The sequence below is a fragment of the Natator depressus genome, chromosome 11 (assembly GCF_965152275.1).
Source record: "Natator depressus isolate rNatDep1 chromosome 11, rNatDep2.hap1, whole genome shotgun sequence".
Taxonomy (NCBI): Eukaryota; Metazoa; Chordata; order Testudines; family Cheloniidae; genus Natator; species Natator depressus.
Window position 1 is genome coordinate 12,579,864 of NC_134244.1, and position 22,153 is coordinate 12,602,016.

The 22,153-nt window shown below is 45.9% G+C and overlaps 1 protein-coding gene across 6 annotated transcripts in view; it reads left to right on the forward strand.

Moving 5' to 3' along the window:
- KALRN (kalirin RhoGEF kinase) overlaps positions 1–22,153 on the forward strand; it is a 766,757-nt gene that overhangs the window by 725,443 nt on the left and 19,161 nt on the right. For all 6 annotated transcript variants that reach the window (XM_074967163.1, XM_074967166.1, XM_074967164.1 and 3 more), the window contains 4 exons: positions 16,304–16,331; positions 17,494–17,665; positions 18,874–18,995; positions 20,653–20,784. In XM_074967163.1, coding sequence (XP_074823264.1) covers positions 16,304–16,331; positions 17,494–17,665; positions 18,874–18,995; positions 20,653–20,784 — 454 coding nt within the window. The remainder of the gene's footprint in view (positions 1–16,303; positions 16,332–17,493; positions 17,666–18,873; positions 18,996–20,652; positions 20,785–22,153) is intronic.

Below are 22,153 nucleotides of genomic sequence, written 5' to 3' on the forward strand. Positions count from 1 at the left end.
TGCTTATAATACCCTGCCAATCCCAAGAAGCATTGCACCTGCTTCATTGTTGTTTGTATGGGGCAGGGCATTAAGTCTTGTTAGCTCTGTGACTAACGGCTGGAATTGGGCTGTCCCTACTATATATTCCAGATACATGACTTCTTAGTTCCCCATCTTGCATTTAGCCAGGTTCACCATGAGTCCTATATCTGAGGGCCTGCAGCATGGCTGTGATCTTCATATGGGGTTGCCCCAGTTCTGCCAATAGATGATATTAAGATGCTGCTGTGTACTGTCCATATGGTCTAAGTACTTGGTCCATAAATTGCTCAAATGTCACTGCTACCCCATGGGGGCTGAATGGTGTAGTGTGGAACTGGTAAAGGCTGAACAGAGTGGTAAAGGCTGTCTCCATTCTCCCTCTTCTCCTCCCCCTCTCCCCCAGAATATAGGTGTCAAAGGGATCTGCCGATACCCTTTTGACAAATCCAGGGTGATGATATATTTGGCTGTTCCTAGGCATTCTAGTAGCTTGTCCATCCTGGGGATTGGGTATGCGTCAAATTTTGATATTGCATTAAGCTTTCTAAAGTTAATAAGCATGTCATGCCATCTGGTTTTGTTACCAGCACAATGGCACTCCTCCACTCATGTCTAGTATTGCTTATTATTCCTCCAGGACAGCTTCTCATATTTTCTGAGAAAAGGGCTGAGGAGTCTCTTGTATCTGTTCTTATTCTGTGGTTGTATGGTACGTCAAGTAGATTTGTCCAGGTAGAGCTGAAAATACAGAGGATAAAGACTCAACCAAACATTATATCAGGGCTTTTTGCTCAGTCTGGAGATCTTCTCAGTCTGTATGATCTCTGAACTCTGGGTGACTGGGGATCTAGTTCAGGGTCAGGAGGATAAGGTGGTGGTAGTTGTCCTGCTCTGACTTTGCAAGTCTTTAAAAGGTTAACATGCAAAAGAGAGACCCAGCTATATCTCCTCTCCTGGCTGTCAGATTTCAGAGTCCACTGGTCCAACTTGTCTTACTACCGCAAATGGTCCTTAGCATCTGGCCAGCAACTTAGATTCCAGAGTTGGTAGGGATAACAGCACTTGGTCACCATGCCTAAAGACACACAGATGGGTTCCTTGGTTGTACGCCCTTTCTTGAGTTGTTTGGACCTCATCAAGCTCTCTTTTGAGAGATTGCCTAAAGACTTAAGCCTCTCATGCAATCTGAAGAACATACTGGACCATGTTTGTGGCCTGGGGCCTCTGTTTCTCCCCAATTCCTAGGGGAAGCTTAGGATGCCAGAAGGCTGTCTCCCGTATAGTAGCTCAAACGGTGAGAATCAAGTGAAAGCTTGTGGGATTTCTCATATGACACATAATAGTGAGGGAAGTAGTTGGTCAATGGTGAGGATCTGACATCCCAAATTTTTTTTACCATCTTTCAGCATTTTGGCAAACCATTCCACTAAGCCATCTGTCTGGAGGTGACAAACTGATAAGTTTGTTTTGACCTTTAGCAGGTCACAGGTCAGTATCTGGGTGAATTGTTCTACTAAGACTGGCTCTGCCACCTTTCTTGGGCTGTAGCCAGCGCCAACAGTGGTCCCTTCACTTCTGGGCTACCACCTGGGGCAGGGCCCCCTGTGGATACATTTCTTTGCAAAAGCGATGCTGATATTTGGATATTACATACAAAACCTAATACAAAATAGTCCTGTGTGGCCACTGGGTCGAGTCCCCTGTAGGCAGCCTGAGATGGCCCCATAAAATATGGAGCCAGCGAAATGGCCCGGTGTATGGGAGGCTGCTGTGCAGCTGTCACCACTTGTTCAAATGTAACTAGAAAAGCCTCAGTCATCCTCTGGTCTCATCTTTGAGTTTCACTGGGATCGTGGGGAGTGAAGATGAGCTCAGTGTTCCTGTGAGGGAATTAGTCATCAGGGGCCACAACAATGTGAGCATCCGATGTCTGTTGGACAAGGCACGGCTGTTGCTCTTGTTGCTGTGCAGCCAGTTTTCTGACAAGCTGCTGCTGTTGTAACTGGAGGGCTGCTTGTTGCTGCTGTTAGGCAGCCATCTGTTGCAACACCTGGTATTGTCATTCGTGTGGTTGCATAGCCTGCTGCGGCTGGTTATGTCAGCCATTTGAACAGTTTCTCCACATCCATCTGTCCGGTAGCCCCACCTGGCATAGTCTGCCCAAATGCTTTTAGCAGATTTGGATGAGTTGCCTGCATTCTCCACCAACTGTGAAGGGGCTCACTTGCCACAGATGCCCCCCAGTGGTCTGGTGGGGTGGAGCAGATCCTCTTCACTCCTGGTGCCCCTGTGGACAGCTGCTCTGATACCACAGTGATCTGGCCTTTCTGAGAGTCCATCCTCCAGCCAGGTCATGCCTTTCAGGGGTAGCTGAACAAGGGGGTAGCTCTCTGGGTTAGATAAGGGTCTCCCCCGAGTTGAGGTCTCGTCCTTCAGGGCCAATCCCCTGTACCTGTCAGGTTGCCATTCATTTCCTGTAGCTAAAAATACCATTACTCACTCTAATTCACAAAGGTCTCATTAGCCTGTAATAAATTCAAATCAATGCAAGAGCAAAACTGGTGCTGATCTGGGCCCTTAAAAATACCTTCTCATACTGCAGTAGAAAAAAACAAAAAAACCTAGGAGAAGCAGAGCAAGGACAACCTGTTCTCGGCTGCCAGTACGGTCGCCAACCCTCCAGGGTTGTCCTGGAGTCTCCAGGAATTTAATCTTTAATTAAAGATCATTATGTGATTGAAACCTCCAGGAATATGTCCAACCAAAATCGGCAATCCTAGCTGCGAGTAAATTAAACATTATAGTCTGGTTTTAGTTGCCATACAACAAGGGTTTTCTTAAATCTACTATTCTTCCCCTGAGACAAGGTTCTAGATCATGGGTGTAGGGGAGAGGGGGCGCATTTATGCTCTCAGTAGAGTACTGGTGCTTGAAGTCTCTTGTCCACAGGATTGCCTTGCTTCTTGTGTAGCTATCTTCTTCCTCCACCATTCTGGCCGCTAAACCTTAACATGGAGGGACTGCCTCAGCATGAGTGACTCATTCTCCATGCTCATTCATGTCCTGGTGTCTCAACTGTTAGCAAGGCTCCCAAGCGGGAGAATTGTTTGGTGGAGTGGACACCTGAGACACTGAGAGGACACAGTCCAATAAATCCTTCTAAATTGCTTTCCAAACCACTGCCCATTTGGGCCAGACTCATCCCAGTGCCATCGAGATGAAAAGCTCTCTGTCCAGGAGGGGTGCCCTAGCCCAGCTAGTCTCCTTGTGAAGAGAGATGTTTAGGAAATGAATAGGCAGTCATCTTGCAACCTGATTGGGTTGTTTCTTCTTTTGTGGAAACTCCACTGACAATGCTACTGCAGTCGTTGTTCTAAAAATGTAGGGTAGCTATAATTTTGCACTGCTCAGAAGAGCTACACTCAAGGCTAAGAAAACTATGTAAACAGGACCCCAAGAGCCTTCTATAACTCACCTCAAAACCTATGCAAGACTACTTGGGTGCAGGAGGGGAATAGGATCACCAATGGGTTCTCATTTAGATTTGGCAGAAATAGTCATATCCTCTCCTTTTGTTACCATTTCTAGAAGCTGGAGGACTTCACTAGGCCTTAGAGACATGATCTAGACACCTCAAAGTATTTGCATAACTATAAGATTAATATCTTGCCTTAGCATCTCTGCTTTTGTTCAGATTTTTATCCTATGCCTCACTGACTGTTAGCAAAATAAATAGTTTCTCTGGAGACAAGGTGGCCGGGAAGCATGAGCACAGAGTTAGGAATCAGGAAGTCACAAATTCTAAACCTGGATCAGCTAGTGTGTGGCCTTTCAAATAAAAGTCTAACACATAGGAGTTCTAGTAAGTAAGAGTCTAGTAAGAGGCCAATCTTTATGGCAGTGGCGGATTTAGAGTTAGTGGGGCCCTGTGTGCAGGTTCATTTCTTCCTCCCTGCCCCCGGACCCAGCCAAGAAACAACATTTTCTCATCTCCCCTCAGTTTTTCATTTTTTTTCTTCCTCCTCCTCCTCCTCCTCCTCTATTATAAGTAATAGGAAGTAAATGAAAATAAAGTGAGGTACCTTGATTGTTGCAGGGGGTCAGACTCTGGGAGGGAGTTCAGGTGCAGGCTCTGGGCTGGGACAGAGGGTTGGGGAGCGGGAGCGGTTAGGGGGACGGCACTTACCTTGAGCAGCGCGGTCCTCAAAGCAACCAGCACACCCCTCTGGCAGCGGCTCCTAGGCGGGGAGGGAACCAGGTGGTCTCTGTGCGCCACTGCCCACCGGCGCCACCCCCACAGCTTCCATTGGCCGCAGTTCCCGACCGATGGGAGTTGCGGAGTTGGCGCTCGGGGTGGGAGCAATGCACGGAGACACCCCCAGGGGCTGCATGGACATGCCGGCTGCTTCTGTGAGTGGCGTGACACAGAGGGAGGGAGGCAGTGCAGGCAGGGAGCCACCTTTGCACTGCTGCTGGCATGTCTCTGCGTGCCCCTTTGGGGGGGGGAGCAGGTCTCCATATGCTGCCTGGGGCGGGGCAGCACGCGGACCCGCCGCCTCCTGCTAGGGGCGTGCAGAGACATGCCAACAGCCAGCTGCTTCCAGGAGCAGCATGGGGCCACCGGCCACGGAATGCAGGCTGCCTGCCTGCCTGCCTGAGCCCGGCTGTGCTGCCGGCCGGGACTCGGGGGCAGGTTGTCAGATGATGTGTGTCCTGCATTTTGGGGGGCCCCCTGTCGTTGTGGGCCTTGTACCACCTCACTGTTTGTTTCATGGTAAATCCATCCCTGGTTTATAGTGTGGCTCCAGTCAGTTGATTAGGGTTAGGATTACACATGATCATGCCACATCTCTGCAGGGAAGGAGTCAGTGGCTACTATTATAACCTTGGGCGAGTCACTTCATCTCTCTGCACCTGTGCTCCCATCTGTCAAATGCTGATCGTGGTCTACCTTTCAGGCTTTCTGTGAGGATTGTGAATTAGTATAATTGCTGTGCCATGCTTGGCACATGGAAAGCAATATGTAAAATCTTTATGAGCAATTTTGAAATATGGTTGCCTTTAACTCCCAGCACAGGAGGAGGATGAGTCATTCACAACACCTGTCCAGCCACTTTAGCAGTGCTAGCCAGATATTGTGGCTTTCAATTTTCAAGTCTAACTTTTGCCTCTGTTAACTTAAACAAACAACAAAACCACAAAAAACCCTGGAGTGTTGGAAGCACTTGCTTTTGTGTGGGCTAATGGGGAAATTTTGCATAGACTTTGCAACTAATATATATGTATTATGAGAGCAAATGTAGGGAGCACAAGGTTTGCGATTAACCCTTTAAATATCTATAGCTTCATTATTATGTTCCCTTTGGTCTAAACAATGGTACTCTGATACTGTAGAACTTCTTACCCAGAATATTAACATTGCTCATTTAATAATACTCGGAATAGGCAGTGTATTCTGTGATATTGTACTCTTTGCTTATCCACATCCACAAGGTATATGGACAAAGAATGATGAGCCTGGGGTGAACTGAGATGGCTTCTTCCCCCTCTAGTTCCCCATTGTGGAAAAACTGTAGACACTTGGTGGTATTGTTTCATCAAAGAAGAGCTCTGCATGTTCACCTGTTAGCAATGTGATGGGAGAATGTAACCTACCATTAGGAAAGGAGTATAGCCCTCTGTCCGCATGTCTGCCTATAGTTCATTGCACTCCAATGGGCAGACACACCCCTTGAGACTGATGGTTTCCTTTGTGAATCATGTGGACGCTTTCCACACCCAACACGTGTGCTTTGAACAATTATGGGAAAGAACACGGCTGACAGTCTATATTTTTTGAGGACAGAGTCCTTGAAAAGTGTCATTTAAGTTAACAAAGCAAATCCTGGTCAGGCTCCTTCCATTGTCAAACCAGTGTACCCCCTCAAGTCAGAAGGCCTGATCTAAAGCAGGTTTTGTTGGGTCCTGACAATAAGACCACCAAGCTGGGAAGGTGGGTAGATACTGCATGCAGTGACGGATGCTCTAGGGAGAAAGTCGGATTTCTCTGGCTCCTTGAGTAGTTACAGAGCCCGTACAGACCCTTCCAGGCACTTCTCTACCAAGGGGATAATGTCTAGGGAGCTCTGCTCAACTGCCCAAGCATTTTGCAGGTCAGCATTTTCTTTTTAAATCAGACCTTCACTGTGACAGTGCCAGTTTCGCTATGATGGCGTCTTCAATCTTTTAACGCTCTGTCAGCGCTTTCCTTCATAACAAGCGTTGTCCTTTTTGGAATAATGGGAGACTTTTGAAAGTGTCCTAAGGCAACATTAGCTTTGCTTTGATCAGCGGAGTTCTGGTTTTGCTGTGGATTAAGGTTTTTTGTTTTCGTTTTTGGGGTTTTTTTTTCTTTTTCTTTCCCCTGAAAGCTAGTAATGATTATGAAGGAATCCTACTAAATCTTTTGCTTTTCCAATGATCCTTAATACATTTTTCTTAAATTTAAAAATAAAGGAACAAGAAACATGTTGACACTGGATTCTGCAACCCTCATTTGCAAATGATAGTGTTTGTTTTTCTTTTTAATCTGTTAGACAAGGAAGAGAACAGAGAATAGCCTGCAAACACTGACCTGCCCGTCCTAGAGTAAACCCTGCCCTCTACTGTTAAAATGAAGAATGACTCCTATTATGACAGGTTTCAGAGTAGCAGCCGTGTTAGTCTGTATTCGCAAAAAGAAAAGGAGGACTTGTGGCACCTTAGAGACTAACCAATTTATCTGAGTCTAAGCTTTCGTGAGCTGCAGCCGATGAAGTGAGCTGTAGCTCCCGAAAGCTTATGCTCAAATAAATTGGTTAGTCTCTAAGGTGCCACAAGTACTCCTCTTCTTTTTCCTATTATGAAGGCTTTGACGTTCTGACTTTGTGGGAGTCGCTTTGAAAACGATGGCTGGGAAAGTTCATTACTATACTATAGTTTGTTACTGTAGTACTGGAATGTTGGGTTGTATGGATCTGAGCTTCTGTGCAGAAGGGTCAATCAGTAGTTATGTGACTGCTGCATGAGATCCCACAACCATCCTCCTAAGAGAGCTGTACAGCTCACAGTCCATAATGAAGTGTTCGTCAGGAGGGGAATCAAGTCCTTTAATAAATGGACAAGCCACCTGAAAGCTGTTGAGCTTTCCGGAATAGAAATGAGGCATTTTGACTTGCGTTCACACCAACAAACTACCAAGAAGAGTACAGGGCTTGTGCAAACAAAAAAATATAAGCACTTGCTAGGATCTCAAGATGTTCAAAGGCACTTTGCTGGGAACTGACTGCCTTATTGCTGCAGATATGTCTGCTACTGTGCAAAGTATTCATACTGCAGGCAGACTTGTACCTTAGCCTGATTTTAGTGGCCAAAAAGGTGAATAGCTGTTCAATATCTTAATATTAGGTGCTGTCATAGGCTTTTGCAATGCTTGTCTAAAGACTAATATTAAACCCTAAATTCTTACTATTTCTCTACAGCTGTAGCATTTGTTACACAAAGACACACAGTTGCTGGAAAGTTAACTATGTGCCCAAAGGGCTTGATCCTGTTTGGTATGGAGGGTGAACCTTGTCAGTCCCATTGTCTGAAGAAGCTCGCTTGCATAAGCGCTGACCTATTTGGCCTTTATGCTAATTATCAGAGCTACTGGAGAAAAATGAGAAGAGTTGACTGCATATTCATCTCATTCATTTTGTTCAGTTTGGAAAAGTCCAGTGAGGACTCAGAGTGTAGTGTGTAGACAGCAAGTGTAAGGGTATGTAATCGTTTACTAATGGCAGCAGGTTCAGCTTCTGTCACACTTTAGTGTTCGACCTCTCAGCAGGGTCATGATAGTCACTGAATCCATTTCAGTCAGGTGTTATGGAAGGTTGATTTTTTTTTTTTATAACCATGATTAGCATGCCATTCGCTGACCATCTCATCAAGCCAATAAACGCTTGTCAGATTGTGCTTCCTTTGCTTACTATGGCCCTTGGGGCCACTTTTCTTTGCTATTTATATGAGCCTGCTTAGTTTAATTATAAGGAAATGCAATCTGCCCTTCTATCAATTTTTATAGTTTACTGTTCCACCTGAATCCTACTGCAGTTTCTACTCTGCCCACTGGTTTATGGAGCATTTGGCAATGGATGCGTGACCACTTTACGTAGCTGAATTGAAACACGACAGAAACCCAGTTTATTGGCCATAAGTAGTTGCTAAGTGATGCTTCCACCCTGATAATTCTGTTCAATAACGTCCTAATCTGTAAGTACAGTTTACATAGTTTGTGTCAAACCACCCACAGCCTGGTTGTGTATATTAGGTCCACTATTAATGCTTCTCTTTGTCACTTATAACACTGTGCCAGGCTCAGCAAAACAGACTTTAGATAAATGCTCTGGTTACCTTAATATCACATTACCAGTTTTATTTTTAGGAGCCCCACTGACACTGTGTTTAGGATGCAGATTAAAATGTAAGCAGCTTACATTTTTATGGGCATTCACCTGGCTGAGCATCTTACTCTTTTTTTCACATCTTTGCTTAGTTTCCTGCTTAAATTACATAGACTCCAACCAGATCTCTTTTGCTGTTGGTCTCTTAGCTGAGATGACCCCAGCCATCCCCTTTGGAGGGGAGTGGCAGGTAAAGTCAATATTAGTACTGGCAGTGTTTAAATTTAAACTCCTGCAAGTATGTCCCTAAGGTTTTGCCAGGATGAAGCCATGTAGAGTGAAGGGTTCCTGTCCACACCTCCATAAATCTTCAGACTAGAGCCCCAACTCGCTGGTATTTACTTGTAAGGCCTTGCCCCTGGGAGGAGCCTGTGTTCCTGATACACACTTTCAGTCTGTTCTGTCTGTGGCTTGCCTCTGCCTTTCACAGCCTTCTATTGCTTTCTCACTCAAAGGGATATATATTGACTATAACAGGGTTCAAAAAAGAACTAGATAAGTTCATGGAGGATAGGTCCATCAATGGCTGTTAGCCAGTATGGACAGGGCTGGTGGCCCTAGCTTCTATTTGCCAGAAGCTGGGAATGGGCGACGGGATGGATCACTTGAAGATTACCTGTTCTGTTCTTTCCCTCTGGGGCACTTGGCATTGGCCACTGTCAGAAGACAGGATTGATGGGCTAGATGGACCTTTGGTCTGACCCAATATGGCCATTCTTATGATAGCATTATACCCCTAGAGCTGTACATTGGGGAGACCAGCAGGCAGGTCACCTCTGTGTTCATGCAGAAGGGGAATGTGGTCCGTTGTCTTTACGCTGCCATTCCCCTCCTCTTGGGGAACCCGGGGAGGGTGCTCTTGTAGGGCTGCATGCTGGGAAAGGGGTAGAGACTAACTGGGATGGAGGCAGGGGCACGCAGTGCAGGAGTAGGGCTGGCCAGGAGTGTTGGAGAGACTGCACATCTTCCCCCTCAATTCAAAAGCAGATTACCTGTGAAAATGAATGGCCTGAAACTGGCTATGTTCTCTCCCGTGATACCCCCCCATCCACACAGCTTTCGGTCCTAGGGACAGTCCTGGCCACGGGCAGCAATGGAGCTGTGCTGCCAGGCATAGGTGCTGACTTTTATTTTTCCTGGTGGGTAGTTTACCCTGGCTCTGCCCTCAGGCCCTGCTCTCACTCCACCTCTTCCAGTCCCTGCTCCACCCCCTCTCCAGACCCGCCCCCCTGCCCTTCGCTTGCTCCTCTCCGCCCCCTCCCCCAACACCCGCTCACCTTGTGCTGGCTCCCCCCGCCCCGCCCCGCAGTGCCTTCTGACAGCCAACAAACAGCTGAGCAGCAGCTAGCCAGCTCCATGGCCCCACCAAACAACTGTGGCTGATGGGTGCTGAGCACCCCCAGTTTTTTTCTGTGGGTGCTTGAGCCCCAGAGCCCCCCCCGGCGTTAGTGACTATGCTGCCAAGAACAGGGACTTGCAACAGGGGCACAGGTCTCAGTGTAGCTGGCCTTGTTTCTTCAAGAGGTCCTCTAACTCCTCCCTGTGATCTTTAAAGATGTTTCCTCTCAGGACCCTGTGCCTGTTGGTCATTCCATGTATGAGGATGATCCTCTATTCTGGTTAATCAGCAACCGGATACGGGGGTGTGAAGGATGCTATATAAATACACCTTTGTATTGTTCTACTGATGGATTTGCGCTACATGAACATGGCAGCTCAAGGGACTTTTGGCTCAGAACTTAGCTTTCGGGCACGTTCGGTTAGTGAACTATCTTGGTTGGGCTAATCCAGCTGTGCAGTGCCATTTCACCAGCCTGTGTGTCCAGCTCTCTACTACTGATTCCACTCTTCTCAGGGTGCAGAGTTCATGGGAAATACTTTCCAGAGACCCTTTCTTCTCTGTATGCTACAGTTCGTATTTTGCCATCATCATTCTGTTGTCAGCGGAGGGAGCAAACTTCAGAATGGCAGTTGCCCTACTTTCTCAACTCTCTCCACGCATGCTGGAAATAAACGGATTATCTGGTACGCTGACTAAAAGGAGCCAGGAGCGATTAACTGAGTCCTAAACCATAACGCTTCCTTTAGATTTGTCACATGACTTCAACATTGAAGGATCTTCTTAAGCCCAAGGAAACTGTGGACCTGTTCAGTCTACAAACAGAAATCCTGGAGCTGGCTAATGTTAAAAGGGAGGGTGTGGGGGTGTATATGGAGTGGGGAGTTTGTATAGTCCATGGAAAGATAAGGAATTTTACGTCCTCCAAAATAGAGCAGACCATATTTACCCTATCAGGGAATCTTCTAAAAAAGATTATAGAAGTGAATTAAAACAGTTTTTTGTACGTGTATGTTTTAAGAGCCCTCCTGTCTTTTGTGCAAGCCACTGTCTCAGAGACTTTCAGAAAAACATGGCACGCTCCCTGATCAGGGAGAATACCCAACCTACAGCGATAAAGCAGTTTGAAAAGAGTCACATAAGCTTGCCCAAAGCTAACGGGGCAGATTCTCAGCAGAAATAAGTCAATGGTTCTGGCGGCTTATATCAGCCCAAGATGTCTTGTGTACCTCTGCCATAATGACAAAAAGTTACAAGTCTGTTTGGTGGCTTGAAGAAAACACTTGACTCCACAGAAGAAATGTTGGTTTAGCTTACAGTATGTCTACACTGCAATCATGGGTCTGATTACAGCTCATGCAGACTGCTCAGGTACTGAAGCAGTGATGCCATGGCAGCCTGGACTTCAGCATGAGCTAGCTGCGCAAATAATTACGAAGGGTTCCAGGCAGCCTTTCACAGGCTCTGCAGAAGTCTGCACTGCCACAAGGTTTTCTAGCTCAGATATGTCTACACAAGTTACAATCTCACATCCCGATTGTAGTGTAGACGTACTCTGTCATGCAGAGATAGGTGCTGATTAAATTCTAATCACCACCTGCTCCCCACGCACAAGCTTTTTGCAAATAGAGACAGCAAAGTCCAGGGAATAGGAATCTGGACTGTGAGTTGGGGGATCCGGGTTCTATATCCAGTATTGTCACTGACACTTTCTTTGCTTCTGAACAAGTAGTTTAATCTTCCTGTACCTCCATTTCCCTGTTCCCACGAGTGATAGCTCCCTAATGTTTTACAAAAGGAGAGGGAATAAGTATATTAACTGACCTACTGAAACCAATAGCTGAATCATATGGGGAACACTTTGAATTAAGGATTTATTTGCAAAAATGTTTTTTTTGGTCCAATATGACATTTTTCTAAATTGCAGTCATGTAATAACTTACACGTAGGGGATAGGAATTTCAAAAGGCCAATTTTTTGAAAGAGACTTAGGCGGTCTCAGGTTAAGTCTTGTTGAAAGACAATGAAAATTTTACCCATAGACTCGATCAATGCTATCCAGCTGTAGTAATTTTCTTTCTGGGTACTAAAATATAAAATACCTTGTAAGGTCGTTATTGCAAATGCATCATGTCTCACAAGTTATTAAAGAAGGTAGCATTATTTATTCATATTTTTATTGCTTTAATATCTGAGACATCATAGCTGTATCTATTAATTAAACATTTATGTACAGGAACTCATATGTGACATGTTAACAGCATTTCATTCTCTTGCTCCCCAATCCAATAAAGGCAGAAATCAGTTTAATATAAAAGGCACTTTAATGGGTGAGTGCAGGGAGGATGTGCAGATTTAAAGTTAAGGAGCAGGGTGGGTATGGAGTTCACTTATACTGTGATTCTTAGGTTGTGTATATTGGTTAAGCTAAAAAGTCCAGAATGCTGGAGCCTTCATGCAAATGAGTTAATGCCCAGATCTGCATATTTGATAGATATGCATTTCTCATTTACATAAACATCCGTAAGTGTCCTGAATGTCCAGCTCCTGGTGTCTTACCATGAAACTTACTCCAATTCCTTTTCTGTTTCCTATAAATGAGAGAAGCACTTAATCACAAGGGCAGGTCTCACCTCCTCTGCCTCTGTGTCAGAGCAGGAGAGAATTAACTAGCATGTACGTAAGTTAATGATTATCCAGGAACCGGTATTAATCCACACAGTAACTGGCTGGCTGCATAACATACGACTCCAGAAAGGAAACCCCCTGATGACAAGCTGCATTGTAACTTCCCCCTTCTCTGCTTCTACAGAACCTAAAATGCATAGCTAGGGCCAAATCTGAACATCATTGGTTCCATTGGCCTTTGGATCAGGCCCTTTTAGGTGGTAGGATGGGTGGCTGACAGTAATGTGGAAGGGGATCATCTGGCATAACCATCCTTTCCTCTGGGTTGCCTCCCTTCAGCCCAGCGTGAGGTTATTGAGCACATGCTTAGGATCCTCAGTTCTTTGCAAAGGCATCCTTAAATACTTGTCCGAAGATGTGGTTCGGCTCTGAAAAGCTACTTTTAAAATGGCCCCATTGTCTCAGTGATTTCCAGATCAAATCTTCTCTGTTCACAAGCAAAGAGATGCTTGGGGGTTTTTTTGTTTGTTTTCTTTTTTCCCCCAGGCTGAAATGCCTGCAAACTCAACCTAGGAGGAGAAAGTCGAGCCGGATTTGATACTTTCTCATGCATTGCTGCCAATACTAAAGGTTCCCTTTGCCATGTTATGTGTCTGTGGGTTTGCACATTTCACTCGGGCCTTGTCTACGCTAATGTAAGTTACGTTAGTTAAGTTACGTGAATTACATAACTTACTTATGACAGGAGACGTTCTCCCATCGACTTAGATTCCGCCTCTCTCTGAGGTGGAATACTGAAGTCAACAGGAGAGTGCTCTCCCATCGACTTATGTCTTCACCAGACCCGCTAAATCAATGCCGCTGCATTGATCACAGCAGCATCGATTTTAGCGCTGTAGTAAAGACTAGCCCTCAATTAACAATGCATGTGGTGATATGCAAGAAGGAATAGAATCCTAGCTCCCACACCCAGGCCAGGAGGGGAAAAACTCTACAGTCTGGTCACTAAAGTCAGCAGATCTGCCTCTTTATGCAGCCAGGGAGCAGATCTGTCGAGGGAGAAAGGAGCCACAGTTATTTTTCAGAGCAGAACTGCTCCTCAGACATTTCCTACAGGAACCTTTGGAATGTTTCCTTTGCTTTTCTGCCTGTTTTTCTTAACTGTGTGAAGACAAAGCACTTTAATTTAAACCAGCAGCTGTCCACATCTGATTCCAATTACATGTTTAGTAGTCAGAGTAACAGCTATGTTAGTCTGTATTCGCAAAAAGAAAAGGAGGACTTGTGGCACCTTAGAGACTAACCAATTTATTTGAGCATAAGCTTTCGTGAGCTACAGCTCACTTCATTGGATGCAACCGATGAAGTGAGCTGTAGCTCACGAAAGCTTATGCTCAAATAAATTGGTTAGTCTCTAAGGTGCCACAAGTCCTCCTTTTCTTTGTTTAGGAGTGTTCACGTCATCCATTAAATGTCATTACTGTCAGAAGGGATGACAGAGCTCTCCAATATCTTGGGGAGACTAATCATTTTTATGCAGAATATATTTTAGATCCATTATTATTAACACGTTCTTTCACGTTAAAGTCAATACTAGGTTTGAAAAAAAAATCCCAACAGACTTCTTGGATGAAGAAAATGGTTTAAGTCTTTATAAGCTTCTGAGAATGAAAAGATGGGGTCTCTGTTATTTCCAGAATGTCAGAGTGTCAAAATGATGTCCCCTATGTACAGAATTCTAGTTTGTTAGGTACATTATTAGGAAAAGTTTTGGGGGCTTCGCTCCCGAGTATCAATTACTGACTGTTTCTAGAGTATTAGATGTACAGTACTGGCTTGTATGGATCAATGATCTCATCCACTACAATAAATTTCTGATTCCTATCAGATCTACCATGAAGGACCAAATTCTGGCCAATGCTAGGAAGTTAGGTAACCCACATCCCAAATGGAAATATATATGCAGCAAACCTGTGTTGGTATGTGCCCCTATTTTGCCTGAGTCCGGGCCTGAGCATGGTCTCCTCCTACATTCTCTTTTTGCTAAGAAAAGAAGATAATGCATGAAGAGCTCTGATGCATAAGAGCATGCTCTGGTCAGCTGCAGAAGTGGGTGTATATGTACCCTGGAGGCCGCCTTCATTTCCTTCTTGCCACTTGCAGTTATACCTTTCCATGCTGAAAATTGAAGGGGGCCTGACGAGTGCTGTCTTTTTACACCTTCTGGAGGACGCACAGTCAGGCAACCAACTTCCCCCATGTGTCTCTGCTGCAACCTGAAGGTTTGCAGGCATGCATGAATGAGCATCAACAGCAGAATTTAGCCCAAAGGTTGAAACCTTCCTGTGCTATATGCATGTTCTAGCACTTTTCTCACTCTGTGCTATTTGCTATGGAAAGGTATTTGTAAGCCAAAAAATGCTGAATTAATCCCTTTGCCTTTAAAAGGTTACCTTTAAACATTACTGTTTCTGCTCTTGAGGCCTGAATGGTCCCAGGGTGGCAATGGATAGACTCCATCAGTGTCACTAGGCTTTGAATCAGACCTTCACTGCACTGATATCTCACAGACTGGCACCTAGATAAATGCGTGTAAAGATGTTTAAGTAGAGGAAAAGGGATACTGGTGTGTACATGGTGCTGGTACAGTGTTTTACTGGCCTGAACTTGGCTCATGAAGCAACAGTGGGTTAATGAACTTACCCTAAACAAGTGTCAATAAAATCTTCTTACCACTCTTCACCATCATGTATTTTGTGTATGCCAAACTATAGAGAGGCGTTGTTATAGATGTAGCATTGTAAAAATTATTGGTATTGGTTTTGTGTCCCTCTACCTTTAAAATGTAAGGTCAAGTTGCCTCAATTGCCATGTTTGGGTCATTGAATGATAAATCATTTCTAATTTTGACTGCATTCCATCAGTCTATAAAAGAGCTCACAAATGGCATAACTAGGTGCAAATAATTTAGAAAGTAGAGATGCCCAGAGAGCCAATGAGATAAGGCAAGATTTTTATAGCCATGACAGGCCATGAGATATTAGACCTTAATGCTGTCATTGGACTGGAATCTGTCAGCCCTGGGGCTTGAACCATTGTAATTGAGAGTGAGGGCAAAGACGTAAGTATTTATGTGACATGGGTTACCTAGGGAGGTGGTAGAACCTCCTTCCTTAGAGGTTTTTAAGGTCAGGCTTGACAAAGCCCTGGCTGGGATGATTTAGTTGGGGATTGGTCCTGCTTTGAGCAGGGGATTGGACTAGATGACCTCCTGAGGTCCCTTCCAACCCTGATATTCTGTGCTCACTGTCCCCCCCTTCCCCTCTTTTTACCAAAGCATTTCGGAGATTAAAAGGTGTCTCAGCAGAGATGGGTTAGTGAGCAGAGTGCAGGTGAGATGGTCAAAGGTACATGATATATGCATTTGATCACGTGTCTATGCAATTGATCACATGGTGGAACAATATATCACATGGTTGCAGAAAGAAAGGAATTAATAGCATGAGCATCACCACATATGTGATAAAAATAAACTATAGCCTACAGCCTTCAGAGAGGTAGATGATTGCCTGGTGCCTATGCTGCAATTAACACTGAAAAGGGTTATGCTTTATTAAAGTAACAGTTCTTAAAATTTTAATTTGCCTTTTTAACTATGCACTAGCCATTTAGAACTCCCTTATAGATGCTTGCTGTGTATGTTGGTTGTTAGCGATTCCTCTCGTGCTCTCTGATCAGTCTGTCTCTCTGAATTTCATGTCCATTTCTTCAGTTTACCTTGCAGAAGAAAGGTGGTGCTTCTCTATTGTCCAAAAAAAATGAAATGTTTCTATTTCTTCTCATTTTTCAGATAATGAACCCAAATTTCATCCAAGAAGGTGAGTGAAAGACAGCTGTGCACTGCAATGTTTTCCTGCCATGCCAGCAACCTGGATCAACCCACATAAAACAGAACTTCACAGGGTTTGATCATAGTGACTCGCACTAAGGCAGGTCCCGCACTGGCACACTGCCTGAGTAATCTTGGCTAGATTCCAGGGTAATCAGCATGAGGAGGATTTCTTCTGGTCCTAGTGCCTCCTGTCAACAACCAAAGGATCCATGCAGTGCTGAAATCGCCAGACCCGCACTTCCCCCAAATGCCCTTTTCAAAACAAGAGTGTCACACTTCCTGTGAAATACACAGTGCCTGAGCGTTAGCATCTTAAGGGTGGTGGTACAGCCCTGCCAAAGAGGCAGGGTGGAGCTGTATTGACCCAGGAAGAGCACCAGGAGATTGTGCTTCAGGCCAGTGCAGTCTTTCCTGTGGCTGCTCAGTGTGAACAGGAAGGAGCAGGAGCTCACTCTGCGCCATTTATATGCTGGTATGGCGTGCCATTGTAACCCAGACATCTCCTGGATGTCATGTTCTGTCCCATCTAGTGGCACCAAGACCACTTGGAGAGAGAAAATGAATCTGCTCTACAACCTTAGCCAACAGCCAGGTGGCTTTTAGCTCATCCAGTAGAGGCTTATGCACTAAGCTCCAGAGGTCCCTGGTTCGATCCCACACGCCGATGACTGGGGTCTGTCGGTGTTGCACCATCTTCCCCAGTGTGCCAGTGCTATTCATCAGGCTGCAGGGACACAGCCCACTTCCTTCTCACCCATTCTCCAGTGGTTTGCTTCCCAGGTGGAGAAAAGAAGCAAGCAGTCTCTGCACTTTCCAGAGCAAAGGAACTGCTACTGTGGGAGGCCCTTGCACATTGGGCTTTTTGCAGGGCTCCCACCCCTGCCAGGCCATGGAAGAGCCATCACGGTCTGACTCTTAGTGAAGTCGCAGTTTCAGCAATTTCCCTTCCAGCCTCCTGTATCCTCAGCACTTGGTACAAAGGTTTTAAAGGCATCATTCAGGCACATGATCCTATATAAAACCCCACTGTGATTGGTAGGATTAAATGCTTGTATTCAAATATCAGGTCTGGATGGAGGCACATTTCTTCTGCTTGGCTAAACGGATTTGTGTGTGATTTTTTTTTTTTTTTTTTTTTTTTCCTCCAGTGGCTCCAGAGTTTCTTGTGCCATTAGTGGATATCACCTGTTTGCTTGGTGACACGGTGATGCTGCAGTGCAAAGTCTGTGGACGGCCAAAGCCCAGCATAACCTGGAAGGGACCAGATCAAAATATTCTCGACAATGAGAACAGCACAGCCACTTATACAGTTTCATCCTGGTATGTTCATGTATTGGACTCCCAAAGTATTCAGGCTTGTTAGTAGTTTCCCTCCTATCAAACGAGGTGACGGCACCAATCCGACTGCAAGACACATTAAAGACAAAGAAATGATTATCTGAGCCAGCCCGGCATGCTGCAGTAGCAGCACATTATGTATGTCCGCTATGGGGGGGCCAAAGTTTGGGACTCGGGTGAAGTCTGTGGCTCCCCAACCTGGGAATATGCTTCGCCTCGGGGACGAGGCAGTGTCTTGTGTGACCCTTTAGGGACCTCCTTCAGCTGTTCCAAGAAGAGCATGGATGGTCTCTAGGGGAAGTCATAGCTGACTGTACTTGGACAGAAAGACAGATCATCAGGATGCTGGATGCCCTAAAAGCCCCATGTGGGGAGGGAAAAGAGATTTTTCCAGAGAGCTTTGCAGTCAGCTTTGGGCAAACCTTGCCAGCTCTGGAGTTTGAGTAGTTCAGATAAGCAGCCTGAGTTCAGATGCTCATCTACAGCTTATCTAAACCACTCGGGAGGACAAAATTAAAGTGGAAATCTCAGGGGAACGAGCTTTCTCGAAAGATTTTTTTTTTCCAGCACTTCTGGTTCTGGCACAGGTGTACCCTGGGAATGCAGAGTCAGGTGAAAATGAGAAATCAAAGTTACTGTGCTCATTCATCAAAACGCACTGCCAGGTCAAGAGATCCCCTGGAGACCATCAGTTTTCACAGCTGCCCTTACTCTAACTTGCCCTGCTTGTACTTACTCAGCAGACTGACTCCCTGTGGTATTTAGAGGGGTGATATTCCCATACAGGTGATGTGTTTACATCAGTGGTTCCCTTTTTCCTTCAGAACTGGGGATCCATCTAGTCTTGTTGCCTTGATTCTTTTTTCCCAACATCCCTTTCCCCACCCCAATGCTGCCAAACACATGACTGACGGACAACTTACGTGCAATGGGCCAAATTCAAGCTTAGTGCAACCTTGTGCAAATCCACTGGACTCAATGGAGCAATGTCACAGGTCTGAATTTGGCCCAGTAGAACTAAAATACCCTTAGTATGTATTTCTCCTTAGTGCTTTGCGTTGACATCCTTTATCTGTGCCCATTGTACCCTCTAAGACATCTTCATCGTTCCAATACGCTACAAAAGATGCCAGTGTAAGTATTCGCTAGTAAAACGGCATTTTCAAATGTGATGTTTCTGACACCTGTAGTGATTCTGGGGAAATCACCCTGAAGATTTGTAACCTGATGCCTCAGGACAGTGGTATATACACCTGTGTGGCAACAAATGAACATGGAACAGCCTCGACCTCCGCTACAGTCAAAGTGCAAGGTATTGGATTTTACCTTATCTTTTTGTGCTTCTGAAACATAATGCAGCAACAGCTTTGCTGAGCCCCTTTGTGGAGGCTGGGAGCACTTACAAATAGCCACTGTCCAAACAAGTAGGTAAGGAGCTGTCGCAAGTGGATGACAAACAAGGGGGCCAAACCATGCAGACTTTACTCAACCCCAATTCCCACTCGTGTCAGAGGGAGCAGCTGATGCTTAGCTCTAGATTTAGGTGCCTTAATTTTAAGGGCCACGTTTTAAAATCTTGGCCTAACATGCATCATAACCTTTACCCATCCTAGCTGAGAATGCAGCTTTCTGTAACCACAGTACCCTGTGGGCCCAGACTGGGTCCCAATGCAAAGACCAAGTGTGATTTGCATAAAGGCTTTCAGTGAGGGTAAGAAGGAAATTGAGTCCTCTCCAAGTTACAAATCATTAGCATAGATGATGATGTTGCCCCTGCTCTTCCCTCTTTGCAGGATGCTTTGGCCAGGGGAGCCTGCACCTAAGCAAGGGGGCAAGAAGTTTACTGGTGGTGAGTTTAGGGCTTTCCACCTCTTTGAATGGAGGGGGCAAGGATTTGGCCCTTAGAAAACACTTTGAGGGAACTCACCTTTGAAGAATGATGAAGGATCCATGGAATTGTAATGAGTCCCAATGGTGAGCTGATTGTTGGTGACCTCCACTCCAACAAAGTATATTTTAGAAATTCAAATGAGAGATGCCTGCGGCATTAGAGGCAATATATAACCGATGGCTTGTGGAGGTGTGAGTATCCTGAACGTTTAGGAAGTCAATTTGTTTGTTCTCACAATGGGCCCCATTGGTTTGATCTGTCAGATTTACTGGAAAAGTAAGTGTGTAAATGAGCTGCTACCGTATTCCAGACAGTGCTTCGCTATATGCGTAGCAATTGCTGATTGACTCCTAAGTGCTACAGTAATTCAAATAAGTATTATTATTATTAATTCCACCCCATGTGCCTTGTCTGTCACCTTTTGCAATGTCAGCCGTTCAAAAGTCACTACTCTGAGCTCAACACACCAACGGGCCATTCAGTTCAGTGAACTCATGGGAAATTTATTAACTTCAGTGGGTTTGGATCAGGCACTGAGATTGCAGCAGAAACCAGTAGCAACGGGCTAAGGACACCAATGCACCTGCATTTACCATAGTTAGAATAAACTAATACAAATCGCCATGTGTCTGAGTGAAAATTCCCCCCCCCCTTGCAGTTCTCCAAGGTCAAAGGTGATGATATTGCCATGCCATCCTCAGTGATGCTGAAATATACCGTGGCTGCACTTGCCTTCCTTTGTTCCTCAAATATCACTAGAGAGAGGGGGCACTCAGGCTTCAGAGCAAAGCTGAGCACCAGCTGAGAGCAAGAAGAAACTCCCACCCATGCTATAGTGTTGCACAATGTGGTCTAGAGGACATTGGCCTTCCTCTCAAACCTTTTAGTATAGACCCGTGTAGGAAACAGGATACCTGACTGGATGGACCAGTTCTGATATAACAATTTCTGTGATTGCTCCAGTCGCTGTCCAGACAGCTCTCATGTCTACAGTGGGCAGTGGTAGGGCTTTCTTTTATATGCTCTAAGCAGTAAAGTACAAACAATAGGTGATGGGGTACTGATTTTTCTTTTCAAGGTGTTCCAGCAGCCCCAAACCGTCCCATCGCTCAGGAAAGAAGCTGCACTTCAGTGATCCTTCGCTGGCTGCCCCCATCCAGTACAGGCAATTGCACCATTTCAGGCTACACTGTAGAGTACAGAGAAGAAGGTAGGAAAACGTTAGCCTTTACGGCCAGGGTGCCATTAAGGGGCTACAAGGGAGCCTGGCGCCCCCCCCTTCCCCTTCCCCGGGTTTCATACAGAAGGTGTGCTCCCAGGCAGAGCTCTTAGGGTATGTCTACATGGGCAGAGTTACAGCGCCGCTCAGAGATCCCTGCTGGGAAACCGCTGTTGTGTGTTGACACGGTCAGCTGCATGTGCAACAGCGTGTTCACACTTGCAGCGGTATTCGGAGCGGTGCACTCTGGGCAGCTATCCCCCAGAGCATCTCTTCCTCTTCTGCCGCTAAGAGTTGTGGGAAGGCGGAGGGGGTTGTGGGGCATCCTGGGCCCTGTCCCAATGCCCCGTGATGCATTGCTTCGCACCCCAGCAATCCCCGTGCTTCCGTTTGCATTTGGCACCATCTTTCAACGGTTTGTGTACTGCACGCCCTGCCCTGCTTCTTCGGGCTGCAGGAATGGATCCCGAACTGTTGACCAATATGCTGCTTGCTCTGACTAACCCATCACGAGTGGCAGTGGAGTTATTCCTTAAACTACAAAGGCAAGAGGAGTGCGACATTGATCTCGCCACGCATAGTAGCTACGACATGATTGCTTGTGGCCTTCACAGAGGTGCTGACCAGGATGGAACACCGCTTTCAGGCTCAGGAAACAGTCATTGACTGGTGGGATCACATCGTCATGCACGTCTGGGATGGCGAGCAGTGGCTGCAGAACTTTTGGATGAGGAAAGCCACATTCGTGGGACTGTGCGATAAGCTCGCCCCAGTCCTGCAGCGCAAGGACACGAGAATGAGAGCTGCCCTGCCCTTGGAGAAGCGCATGGTGATTGCACTGTGGAAACGGGCTACTCCAGACTGCTACCGATCAGTCGCTAACCAGTTTGGAGTGGCAAAGTTGACCATTGGACTCATGCTGACGGAAGCGTGCAGGGCCATTAATTGCATCCTGCTCTGAAACACCGTGACCCTGGGCAACGTGCATGACCTTGTGGATGGCTTTGCACAAATGGGCTTTCCTAACTGCAGAGGGGCGATAGATGGCACGCATATTCCAATTCTGGCACCAGACCACCTAGCCACCAAGTACATTAATGGCAATGAATATTTCTCAATGGTTCTCCAGGCGCTTGTGGATCATCCGTGGGCATTTCACAGACATTAACGCAGGCTGGTCCGGAAAGGTGCATGACGCACACATTTCGGAACACTGTCCTGTTCAGGAAGCTGCAAGCAGGGACTTTCTTCCCGGACCAGAAGATCACCGTAGGGGAAGTTGAAATGCCCATTGTGATCCTGGGAGACCCCGCCTACCCCCTTAATGCCGTGGCTTATGAAGCCATACACAGGGCAACTT